We start from the raw sequence: 13,084 nt of genomic DNA, 5'->3' as shown, positions 1-13,084 counted from the left end.
GCTTCCTGGAAAACTGTTCATCTGCCATTTTTTTCTTCAGTAACTAAAATTTCTAATGTACAAAATGGGGTTTTTGAACAATTATATATTTCGCAATATAATTATTTTTTCCATTGAATTACCTTTTAATACCTTCATTAAAGTATTTACTTAAAAATGCCTAAATCTCTCCCAAAAGCCTGGGCTTTGCCTAGACTTGTCACTGTTCGCTGAATGTAGATTATGAACTTTGAATATGTACAATGTATCTAATTTCTTACCAGTACTATTCAGTCAGCTAAGCTGCTGGGACATTTTTCTTTGGCTTCTAGCAGCTTCTGTTCAGTTGCTTTTAAAATTATTTAAAGAAAAGCTGCCTGTAAGGCCTGCTCTCTCCTGTCCTGTTCCTCTTATCCCGCAACCTGTAATGCCAACTATCGCCCACTGCTTCGGGCTGTCCATTCTTCCTATTGAGGGTGAAAGTGCTCTCTTGAATTTCCGGTCACTATGCTGACACGCATTTCTGTTTCCATCCCACACACTCCCCTGCTGCCCTCCCAGCTGCGCAGTCTCCCCACTGAAGGTAAAAATGCCGCCTTGAAGTTTCAACGCTGGACTCAATCTCAAAGCAGACTCCAACCCACATCTCTGTTCCCAGCCCATTCCAATACCAGCCCAGACCCATCTCTCTTGGCCCAGTCCACTCACTTACTGTGCTCCCAGTTGTCATTTTCCTGTTAAGGCTGGAAATGTCCTCTTAAAGTTCTGCCTCCCAACCAAGCCCTGGGCCCTGACCCCAACCCAGACCACTACCTGCAGCTGTATTCCAAGCCCAATCTCTCCGGTCCTGCTCCGAGTTTAATGTTCTTCCCATTACAGGCAAAAGATGCATTTTGAAGTGGCGGAGGAGAAACTAACTGGTTTCACATATGTTAAACACATAAATAGCCATTAAAGAGAATATCCCAAATAGAGGATTACTGTAATTGTGAGGTTGATTGCAAAGTAAAACTGAAATCTAGTTTAAAGGCATGGAACAAATGTGGGCACAAGCTTAAGAAATTACAGTGATAAACCTAACCCTAGCACACGCGAGTCCACTGCCTAAAGCTTTCCCCTCCTGCCTTGCAGTGAAATATTCATCAAAAGTTAAAACACTGACATGCCCCAAATCACAGACCTTCTGTTTCTTTGGACCTAGGTCATGTTGAGAAACTGCCAGAGCCTATGTAGGCTGAATTCTTTAGAAATGAAGTTAGTAATCTACAGACAAAGAAAACAAGCCCACCCATCTGTTAGCACATTCTTCCAGTACTTGTATATTCAGTGCTGGCATGTTATACGTTAAAGCATCCGTATCTTGCCAATTTGTGGTTTTAATCCATATTTGTAACTCCATAAATCATCACTTTTGGAAAGGGTAAAGTAAAATGTGTTCCAGAAAAATACGCTCAACAACTTATTGATTTTCCTAATATCCTTAAAATACATTCTCACAGTCCAGTACTAATTATAGGGTAAGAATTGTTGCCAAATTTCAGGAATGTCCTCCTAGAACTACCAGATCCTGAGGCCCTTCTCAACAATTCTGACAGACCCCAGATACCTCCCCTACCCCATGCTTATCCTGAGATCTCCTTCTAAGTACTGCTGAATTCTGAGACCCCTCTGCCAAGTTAATCATACCCTAGGAACTTTCCAGTGCCACCAAATTTCTGGCCCCTCTCCCAGTACCACTAGGCCTTCAGACCACCCTCGTCAATTCAACCACCCCCCATGACTCTCCCCAGTGATACCAGAACCTGAGCTCTCACCATTCTGTCACAATCTAAGTAACCTTAGCAATAAGGAAGGCAAATTACATGTTGGCCTTTATTGTAAGGTGGTTGGAGTATAAGAGTAAGGAAGTCTTGCTACAATTGTACAGGGCCTTGGTGAGACCACACCTGGAGTACGGTGTACAGTTTTTGTCTCCTTGTCTAAGGAAGGATATACTTACCTTGGAGTCAGTGCAACGAAGGTTCACTAGATTGATTCCTGGGATGAGCGGGCTGACCTATGATGAGAGATTGTGTAGAATGGGCCTATACTCTCTGGAGTTTAGAAGAATGAGAGGTGATCTCATTGAAACCTGCAAGATTCTGAAGGGGATTGACAGGGTAGATGCTGAGAGGTTGTTTCCCCTGGCTGGAGTGTCTAGAACTAGGGGGCATAGTCTCAGGATAAAGGGGTCAGCCATTTAGGACTGAGATGAGAAATTTCTTCACTCAGGGTTGTGAATCTTTGGAATTCTTCAAAGGGCTGTGGATGCCAAATTGTTGAGTATATTTAAGGCTGAGATTGATAGATTTTTGGACTCTAAGGGAATCAAGGGATATGGGGATCAGGCGGGAAAGTGGAGTTGACGTTGAAGATCAGCCATGATCTTATTGAATGGCAGAGCAGGCTCGAGGGGCCGTATAGCGTACTCCTGTTCCTATTTCTTATGTTCTTATGGTACCGTGCCATGATAGCCCTACCACATTTGGACCCTACCCCAGTACTTCCAAACCCAGGGACCTCTGAGTCAGCTAAACCCCACATTCCAACTCCATATTGTAGTGTATGTAACCTGAAGAAGGAACTATATTCTGCAGCCCCTGTATACTGCAGTACCAGTAGTGACCACCCCGGTATATAAGCCTGTGTAGTAACCTTGCATAGTAGTTCCAGTTTTGTCTCCGTTCAGTAAACACCTGTTATAACCAACTCCTGCAGTCCGTGTCTCAATTACACACGGACGTTACACTGGCGACGAACAGATCCGAACTTACCTACAGTTCTGCACCACCTCACGGGGATCCATCCCTGAAGCGAAGTTATTGGAGGTCGAGGCCAGAAGGAAGAAATCCAAAAAGAAAAAAAAAAACAAACAGCAGAATCAGGCGTTGACCGTGGGCAACCGCCCTCTGATTCATCGAATTAGAAGATTTGTAGGAGGCTGTCGAGAGCGGGGCTTGGTTATCCAGTCTATGGTGTTCCAGCTAATCGGGCTGGTGGCAGGTAGTACACTGATCCTTCCTGGGCTGCGGCAGGCTAGAGCTCGATTGGGTGGCTTTTCAACGGGGCCGAGCAGCGTTGTCGGGAAGAGGAGAGAGAGAGAGAGAGAGAGAGAGAGGGTGGAGCACACAGGGCGCGGCCGGTGCTACGAAGCCGGGCAGCGTACAGACCCGAGAAGTGGGAGGGAAGTGTCCCATAGGGTCTGCTCTGACGACGGGAACAGTAATTAAAATAAAAGAAATTAGAAGCGCAGAAAGCCGCGAGGAGCTGCAGTTTGCCACGGAGAGCGGCGTTGGCAGCAGCGCGGGGGGAAGCGCGTGAAGACCATAGGGCGTCGCCATCAAGGCATAAAAACGCCAGCAACAGCGCTAGCAGCAGCGGGAAGGCAGAAAGCGCCGGAGGCGCCATCTTAATCCAGCGGGGAAGAAGGCAAAGCGCGGGAGGCGCCATCTTAGATCTCCAAGATGCCGAAGACTGGCAATATCACTGCCTTCGATAATGCAATAGAAGACTGGACCACGTATGTGGAAAGAGTCGAAGTATACTGCGAGGCAAATGAAGTAGCCGATGAGAAAAAGGCATCGGTACTACTAAACTTAATGGGCGCAAGAACGTACGGCCTATTGCGGAACCTGACCACTCCAGTCAAACCGATGGCGAAGAGTTTTAACGAAATTGTTGATATCCTACAGGAACACCTAAATCCTACACCGCTGCTGATAGCAGAAAGATTTAAATTCCACAAGAGAAATCAGCATAAAGATGAGAGCAATGCTGATTACCTTACGGAACTACGCAAGCTATCAAAGCACTGCCAGTTCGGAGCAGGACTGGCAGATACCCTACGGGACAAATTTGTCTGTGGACTCCTGAGTGAAGGAACCCAGAAGAGGTTACTCTCAGAGAAAGAGCTGACGCTAGATAAGGCTTTCAGCGTGGCAGTATCGTACGAAGCAGCAGCAAGGGGAGCTGTGGAAATACAGCAAAAGCCACAGGAATACGGCACCCATGAAATGACACGGGAATTTGAAAAATGTTATCGCTGCGGCAGAACAACCCATGACCAGAAGGACTGCTGGTCCAAGGACAAAATATGCAGGCAATGCGGAAAGATGGGACACATTGCACGAGTTTGCAGGTCCGGGAAGAAGACTAACGACAACAAAAAGGCTACTAAGGAACAGTACAGGAAAGTACAAAAGATGACGGACAGTAGTTCCGAAGACCAGAAGAGCGATAGTGAATCCGGGAACAAGAGACTAAGCTGTCTCAAACTACACAACGTAATCGCAAAAGAGGATCACCGAACCATTTGGGTCACCCTCACGATAGCAGGGTCCCAAGTCAAAATGGAATTGGATACAGGATCAGCCCTGACCGTCATGAATCGACGAGACTACGAGCGGCTATTCTCACACATACCCTTGAAAGACACATCCATTGTCTTGAAGACGTATACGGGGCAGAAAGTATACCCCAGAGGGAAAATAAGGGTGCCTGTCGAATACAATGGCAAGGAAATACAGAAATTGTATCCGTACATACTGCAAGATGGTGGACCACCGTTATTGGGACGTGAATGGATCAGAAAGATAAGTTTAGACTGGCACTCCATTCAGGCACTGACTGTGGCTGGTAAAAAGGATGACGACGTCCCACCTGGACGATTGTCAAAAATCTTAGCTAACGCTAAAGAGGTATTTCAACAAGGACTGGGAACTCTTAAAGGCGTAACCGCCTCGATAAAAATAGAAGAGAATGCAATTCCCAAGTTTTTCAAAGCAAGACCGGTACCGTATGCAATTCGCCCAGCCGTCGTGGCAGAGCTGGAGAATCTGGAGAATGCAGGCGTGTTATCTAAGGTAGACTGGAGCGAGTGGGCGACACCCATCATTCCTGTCATGAAGAAAACGTTAAACAATAAGTCTGAGGAGCCAAGGAAGGTTCGCATCTGTGGGGACTTCAAGGTGACTGTGAACCCAGTCCTTCACACAGTACAGTATCCTCTTCCGAGGATAGAAGATATTTTCGCCTCACTATCTGGAGGGAAGCATTTTACAAAAATTGACCTAGCACAAGCATATTTGCAGATGGAGGTTGAAGAATCCTCTAGGAAATATCTCATGAAAAACACTCACAAAGGTCTTTACCAGTATAATCGACTGGTATTCGGAGTAGCATCAGCTCTGGCGATATGGCAAAGAGCGATGGAACAAGTCCTGCAAGGGATCCCGGGGACTCGGTGTTACTTGGACGACATCCTAGTGACAGGTGAAAATGACAGTGAACACCTTGCCAACCTAGAGCAGGTGCTCAGTAGACTAAGAGAACATGGGCTACGAGCCAATCACCCCAAGTGCGAGTTTTTTAAGAAACCGATACCGTATTGTGGCCACGTGATTGATGATGAGGGGTTACATAAGTCCCCTGACAAAATTGAAGCAGTAGTTAAGGCTCCAGCGCCTGAAAATGTGTCGCAACTGAGGTAATTCCTCGGATTGGTGAATTACTACCATAAGTTTTTGCTGAATTTGTCCACAATTCTGCACCCACTGAACGCCCTACTACAAACTGGAGTAGCATGGAAATGGAGCGATGAATGTAAGCGGGTCTTTCAGAATTGTAAAGACCTGATCACTTCAAGAGAAGTATTGGCTCACTACAACCCATCACTACCGATAAGACTGGCGTGTGATGCGTCTCCCTACGGCATTGGAGTGGTACTGTCACATAAATTCCTTGATGGTTCAGAGAGGCCGATAGCTTTTGCATCACGCTCGTTAACTTCAGCCGAGCGTAACTACGCCCAGATTGACAGAGAGGCCCTCCGCCTGGTGTGGGGGGTGAAGAAGTTCAATCACTACCTGCACGGACAGAAATTTACTCTACTAACTGATCATCAACCTCTTGTCTCCATTTTCAACCCTCAGAAGGGCGTCCCGATAATGGCAGCACAACGGCTAGAGGTGGTCCCTTTTCCTAGGGGCACACCAATATGACATCGAGTACAAAGGAACTAAACTGTATGGGAATGCTGATGGATTGTCGCGCCTACCGTTGCCGACGGTGGAAGAAGCACCTGCAGTGGATCCTGTGGAGATATTCCACTCGACCATAGTCAAATGTCTACCTGTGATGAATGCAAACATAGAAAAGGAAACACGAAATGACCCGACACTCTCCAGGGTCTATGATTTAACGGTGAAGGGATGGCCAGCACATGGCGAACCACCGTTGCCAGCATTCTTGCCGAGAAGAGAACAGCTGTCAGTGTGCCGAGGATCCTTGCTGTGTGGATCCAGAGTAGTAATTCCACCCAAATTGAAGGATAGAGTGCTCAATGAGCTTCATGAGGGTCATCTGGGAGGGGTAAAAATGAAGAACTTAGCCAGAGCGTTTGTGTGGTGGCCGGGAATCGATAGAGAAATCGAAGAGATGACCAAGAGCTGTACAGGATGCCAGAAGGTCCAAAATGCCCCACCACAAGCCCCTCTACATCCATGGGAGTGGCCCTCATCTCCATGGCAAAGGGTGCACATTGATTTTGCTGGTCCATTTATGGACTCGATGTTTTTAATTGCGGTGGATGCACATTCAAAGTGGCCAGAGGTAATAAAAATGTCCTCAACCACCACAGAAAAAACTATCACAGTCTTACAAACCATATTCGCCAGAAATGGGCTGCCTGAACAGATTTGCTCCGACAATGGACCACAGTTTGTGTCTGAAGAGTTCCGGAGCTTCTTAAAGAACAATGGTGTTAAGCATTACACATCCGCCCCATATCATCCAGCCACCAATGGATTGGCTGAGAGGTTCGTTCAAACATTCAAGAAGGCTATCAAGGCAATGTGTAATGAAGACATACCCCTACAACACAAGGTGGATAACTTCTTGTTTGCCTACCGGAATGCGACACATGCGGTTACCAACCAAACTCCAGCCATGATGTTCTTCAATCGAAGACTAAGATGCCGCTTGGATTTGGTTAAGCCAAACATCAGAAGAGATGTGGAGAACAGGCAGTTTCAGAATATGAATGGAAGGCCAACCAGGGGTTTCAAGATAGGTCAACCGGTTTTGGCCCGGGACTACCGCACAGAGAAATGGCAGCCAGGAACGATCTGCACACGGCAAGGACCTCTAATGTATACTGTGGACGTTGGAGAGAGCATTGTAAGACGCCATGCTGACCAGATTCTAGAGTCACTGGAAAACGTCAAATCTACACCGCGATCCTATACACCTGGTGATGAAACCAAAGTACCAATTGCATCTACCTCATAATCGGCGATATTGGAAGCAGACGAACCAAACAACGACGTTGATCCCGAATCAACACTGCCAGAAGAACCTGATGCCCCAAAGAGGCGTTATCCGGACAGAATCAGGAAGCCTCCTCAAAGACTGAATTTATAATTGATTAACTTCAGCTAATGTATATAGCAACTGTAATTGTAAATATGTTATTTAATTATTAATCGAATGTTATGTACTGTTTAGCTAAAAGGGGAGGAATTGTAGTGTATGTAACCTGAAGAAGGAACTATATTCTGCAGCCCCTGTATACTGCAGTACCAGTAGTGACCACCCCGGTATATAAGCCTGTGCGGTAACCTTGCATAGTAGTTCCAGTTTTGTCTCCGTTCAGTAAACACCTGTTATAACCAACTCCTGCAGTCCGTGTCTCAATTACACACGGACGTTACACATATTCTGCTGAACTTCAGATTGTCCCTTAAGAGTGGTAAAAATCTTCTCCATACTGCCAAAGCACACAACTCTCCCTCTTGTTGCTAAATCCCAGCATCGTCATGGTGCTTCAAGATCACTGAAGCCCCACCAATCTACTGCCAAACTTCAGGACCACCCTTCCTTAGTGCTGCAAAGTCACTGCCATTCTCTCAAAATGCTTCACTGCCTGCTAATTAATTTTTGAAATGTGGTCACTGTAGGGAAACTTGTCGAGCAATTTGCAAACAGCAAGGGTCCCACAAACATCAATGAGACAAATGACCAGATAATTTGTTATAATAAATTTTATGAGGGTTAAATGTTGGCCAGGACACTGGGGATAACTCCCTTGCTCTTCTTGGAATAGTGCCAGGGGATCATTTCTGTCCACCTGAGAGGGCAGAAGGGGCTGCGGTTTATTGACTCATCCAAAAGATGGCACCTCCAACAGTACTGAACTAAAGTGCTGGCCTAGATTATACACTCGAGTCTCTGGAGTGGGGCTTGAACTCGTGACCTTTTGACTCGGGTGAGAGGGCTACCACCATGGCTCATCTCTGAGGTAATAAGGGTTCCATTTATATGTGTAAAATATAGACAGTGCGATGTTTGCAGAAATCAGTATTTTTACATTGTACTATTATTACTAAAAATTGATGAAGGAGGAAAGAAGTGAAAGCCGTAAAGAGGAAGCACAGCGAGGAACACCACCATGATGCCCCAGCAGAAAAAAGATCCAAGACCACAGAGAAGCACAGTTCTAAAAGCAAGGGTAGGTGACAAGAAAATTATACTGAGTCAGCAATTTTAATTGAAGGTAATTTTGTACAAAAGCAGAGTGGTTGGAATTTTATATCTGAGCTGGAGGTTCCAATTTATTGAGCTGTGCCATTTGCAGACGATTCCCACCCTGGACACGGAACTGCCAGTGGCAGTCATGGCTCTGACCTCTGGATCCTTGCAATATTAGGTAATTTGCTGTCCAAAAATGTATCAAACAGGTGACTGATTCATTGTCCAGCAGAGCCAGCACTTTCATCTCCTTTTCCATACACGAGCAACAGCAGTTTGATGGGGCTGTGCAATTTTACCACATTGTTGGATTTCTAAGAGTCCAGGAACCATTGATATCCATGTGGCCACCTGGGCCCCCAGGCACAGTGCTGTGGTCTATGTGAGCAGAATGGGGGTCCATTCCATCAATCTGAAACTTGTTATCGACCAGTAACACTATCATACAGGTCAATGCCTGGTTCCCAGGCAGCAGTCAAGATACTTTCATTTTAGGACTGTGCCCAGCTTATTCGAAGACAAAGGCAGACTGCAAGGAGATCAAGGCTACTCTTCTCTTACAGCAGTCACTGACGAGAGCAGAGTACAGATATAGCAAGGTCCATGCAGTTACCAGGATTATTATAGAGCATAAGACTACTGAAGCATCTCCTTCAGGGGAAGCTTGAGTATGAACAGCAGTTCAGAGTGGGATTAAAGATCTGGTTTCTTGGTTAAGTGCCCACAGTGCCCCATTTATATAGGTAGAGGCTTTGCCATCTGTCAGTTTAAAATTATTTAACTGAGTCTTATATTTAACTGATTACCAATTGATACAAATTTTTTTTTCTATTTATGCAGGCAAATCTTCCAGCAGCAGAACAGAAAACTGTGATGATGATTCTGACCAAGGTAGTTTTTCATAAACAGTGCCTGCTATGCAGCAATAGTTTCTGTGGATTTTTTTGCTTTTAGTGTTACATATCTTTGTTTAGTTGGCATTTCATGGTTCCTACCTGCTTATATGGAACCCTGTAAAGGTTTAATCTGTTAAATTAACTTGTATATAGGATGTCAGCTTTGGCTCAGTGGTAGCACACTCGCTTCTGAGTCGGAAGGTCATGAGTTGAAGCCCCACCGCAGGACTTGAGCACAAAATCTTGCGGGATTTCTCCTGGTGTTCTGGCTAGCATTTATTCCTGAAACAACATCTCCAAAAACATATGAAGTGGTCCTTCATATCACTGCTGTTTGTGGGTCCTTGCTGTGCACAAACTGGCTGCCATGTTTGCTTATATAACAGTGACTACACTTCATAAGTGCTTGATTGGCTGTAAAGCACTTTGGGAAAACCTGAGGACATGATGGAAGCTATATAAATACAAGCCCTTTCTTTCCGTCACTTTCTACCCATTGGCATCTTATTTTTACAAAAAACTGTCGCAGATGTGTGACAGAACTGAAGTATTTTTGCTTGTGCAGTTTTGGTTTGGTGGTTTGCCTTTTAAATCCAGTCACAATGCATAAGCAGCTTTGAAAATCTACAGTTAAAATTCTTGTACCATGTTTAAATCAGTGCAATTTATCTCCTACATCCTTTCTCTTTTTTTCCTCCTGCATTTTTTTTCTCCTATCTTCTAGCATTTTATGTATGGGCCTGTCCCCTGCTTTTTTCCATCATCTATTTATACATATTTTTATTTTATTTTCAGTAATTCACTGAGATGATATTTTATCCAATCTCATAGGTTCCTGCTCTTCTGTTCAACTTACTAAGTTCTCTGTGATTGGCGTATCTGTTCTCTTTTCTCCTGCCGCTCCTCCTCATTCCTCCTCCCCTTTTCTTTCCTGCTCCTCCTTCTCTTCCTCTTACCCTCCTTCTCCTCTTCCCCTCCTCTTTTCCCTCCCCCTCTTTTCCCTCCTTCTCCTCCTCTTTCCCCTCCTTCTCCTCTTCTCTCCCCCTCGCCTTCTATTGTCTATTCTTCCTTCCCCCCTCCTTCAATTTTTGCTCTCTCCCACCCTACAAAAGGGCTTGAAAACCTTTACTTTCAATCTGACAAAGGGTCTTACACCTGAAATGTTTTTCGTCTGTACAGATGCCTACTGGCCTTTTATGTATTGGCAACATTTTCTATTTTTCTTTCCGATGTTCAGCCTTTACAGTTTTTATTTTTAAAGCCTGCTGGATTTTAAAATTGTTTTTGTTTTGTAACAAGTTCAATGGATCAACATTCTTTAAATAAAATCCACTTTCGTTCTTTTGCTATTGTTTACTTCTAAATTAAGCTGATTCATAGATTATAGCCTAATTTACACGGTCTGGTAGTGATTATTCATCTGTCTGAAGACAAGGAGAACTGTATTGTTTCCAATAAGCAAATTACAGTAACCAATGTGTTTTGTTCAGTTCTGACGAAGGGTCATCGACCTGAAACGTTAACTCTGTTTCTCTTTCCACAGATGCTGCCTGACCTGCTGAGTATTTCCAGCATTTTCTGTTTTTATTTCAGATTTCCAGCATCCGCAGTATTTTGCTTTTGTATTAGTGTTCTGTTTGGACCCTGAGCAACTCTCTGTTGCCAGATATTGTGCATATAGGATCACACTTTGTTCATTTCGAGCAAGCCTTGCTTATGGGAGTGGTCCTTGGCACTGAGCACAAGGTTCAATCGACGATAGTTATACCGATCACTGAGTGAAGTTTCTTTCAACTACAGTAATTGCAATGTGCCACATCGGTGGAGGCAGCTAGACAAGGGCATTACAAAAGTTGAAAAGAAAGAAATATTGGGGTTAGGAAGGACAAAGAGATAAAGCACATCTACTTCACATTTTTCTGGAGTTGGTGGTTCTTTCAGACGGGTTGTTGAAAGTCTTTTAACTTTGCAGAGATTCTCCATTTGGCTTTCTGAAGTCCGGACGAGGGGAGTGGCTGCTATTCAGCTTTCCCGAGATAAGTTACTGGAAGAGGCTGTTACAGCACCATCAGGTGGCTACTGTGTGGAAGTTCAGGACATTTTACAAAAGTCGGTTTACAATATTGAAACCAGCAGTTCCAACTAACGATACTGTGACGGATTTAAAATGGAAATCTGTTTACAGCGCTACCTATGGGCAGGACTGGTACTGCAGGCAGATGTTGCTCCTTTTACAATGTTTTCAGTCCATTTTGAAATGGAATGTTGTGACTCACTACAATTTTTAGCAAAGATTGGAACAGTAAACATTCTGTTAGAAATAGACCATTGATATTTAAACCAATTGCTGCTGAGTAAAATTCTCATGTTAATAAAGAACTTTAACAATTCTTTACAGTGGACTAGATATAATTTCAAACAAGTTTCATTGCAACGTCACTCTGTTCCTTGGCTTGAGTAATTCACTTGATTGCATGTCTATTGTTGTGCTTTTCTTTAAGTAACTTGGCCTAGTCAGCAACTTGTGTGAGCTGTGCTTCCGCAATGAATAGGTTCTTCAGCTGTGTTTACCAATTGTACCCAGAAGTGAGTCAGACCACAGTTACAGTTCAGCACCTTACCTCTGCTAAGCAAATGGATGTAGTCAGGTGCTCTTACTTCAGCTACTGGGTTACTTAAAAAAAAAAAAAAAAAAAAAAAAAATCGTAAATTAATCTGCCAGTTTAGTGAAATTCTGTCACTATTTGCTTATTTTGTATTTCTGTCATGATGTACTTTTGAAATGTAATTGCTCAGTGTTATGGCACTTATTTCTGAAATATAATTGTTAAATCAGAGTCAGAAGATAAACCGGATGCAGATAATCCCTCAGAGGCTGAATACTGGAAAGGGCCAGCTCAGGTTGTTGAAGATAAGACCAGGTATGTTTTCCTATTTAAGTTATATATTTAAAAAGCCAGGAACTAGCACTAGCCTAGCATTCTAGATTTTGCTATGGCGTATACGCAAAATAATGCTGATGCAAAAAGCCCAGTGGCAATGATCATTAAAAAGGATGTAAGCTGCACAACAATTCAGAATCATCACACAAGCATGAATTTACCAAAACTGTCTGTCTCCACTGCCTCCCATGGCATTCTATTCCCCTCATTCACCACCCTGTATAGGAAGGAATTAAATCTAAACTGTCTGTTTATCTTCCCTCTTTGGAGTTTTTGGTTATGCCAAATGATTTATTAGGGTTCAGCTTGTATCTACCACTGAATCTTAAAAATGTTAATAAGATCTTGCTTTTTCTGTAAATATTTTCAGTTTCCTTTGTCTCATGTAGCTAGATGCCCAACCCCTGGTATCAGTTTAGCTACTTTGTTCTGTATCTTCTCCCAAACCAGGAAGTCCCCACTATAATATGGTGACCAGAATTGTACACAGTCCTTTATGTGCAGCTGAAATGGTGCTTGTATACAAGCACACTATTAACTCACTGGGACTTGTGTTCTAACTCCCTAGTTATACACCGAGATCTTGTTTGTTTTCTTCACTGCACTTGGTTTTAATGAGTCTGTGTTCCAGCAGAAGTAGATAACTCTAGTGGCATAGCTGCCATCGACACAGGCACAGCGGGCTGAATATCCTCCTTCTGT

At 44.0% G+C, this 13,084-nt stretch overlaps 1 protein-coding gene across 2 annotated transcripts in view; it reads left to right on the top strand.

Annotated features, from left to right (window-relative positions):
- The window catches only part of fra10ac1 (FRA10A associated CGG repeat 1), a 53,362-nt gene that overhangs the window by 30,019 nt on the left and 10,259 nt on the right, over window positions 1-13,084 (top strand). For both annotated transcript variants that reach the window (XR_015079228.1, XM_085994804.1), the window contains exons 11-13: window positions 8,415-8,524; window positions 9,385-9,435; window positions 12,277-12,361. Coding sequence is in view for 1 of the 2 variants with exons in the window: in XM_085994804.1 (XP_085850930.1) it covers window positions 8,415-8,524; window positions 9,385-9,435; window positions 12,277-12,361 (246 nt within the window). In the remaining variant the exon portion in view is untranslated. The remainder of the gene's footprint in view (window positions 1-8,414; window positions 8,525-9,384; window positions 9,436-12,276; window positions 12,362-13,084) is intronic.

This window comes from Somniosus microcephalus, chromosome 8 (genome assembly GCF_052327205.1).
Source record: "Somniosus microcephalus isolate GS21.2 chromosome 8, FLI_Smic_1.0, whole genome shotgun sequence".
NCBI classification, from domain to species: domain Eukaryota; kingdom Metazoa; phylum Chordata; class Chondrichthyes; order Squaliformes; family Somniosidae; genus Somniosus; species Somniosus microcephalus.
Note: the sequence above shows the minus strand (reverse complement) of the source record. Positions and strands in the feature narration are given on the sequence as shown.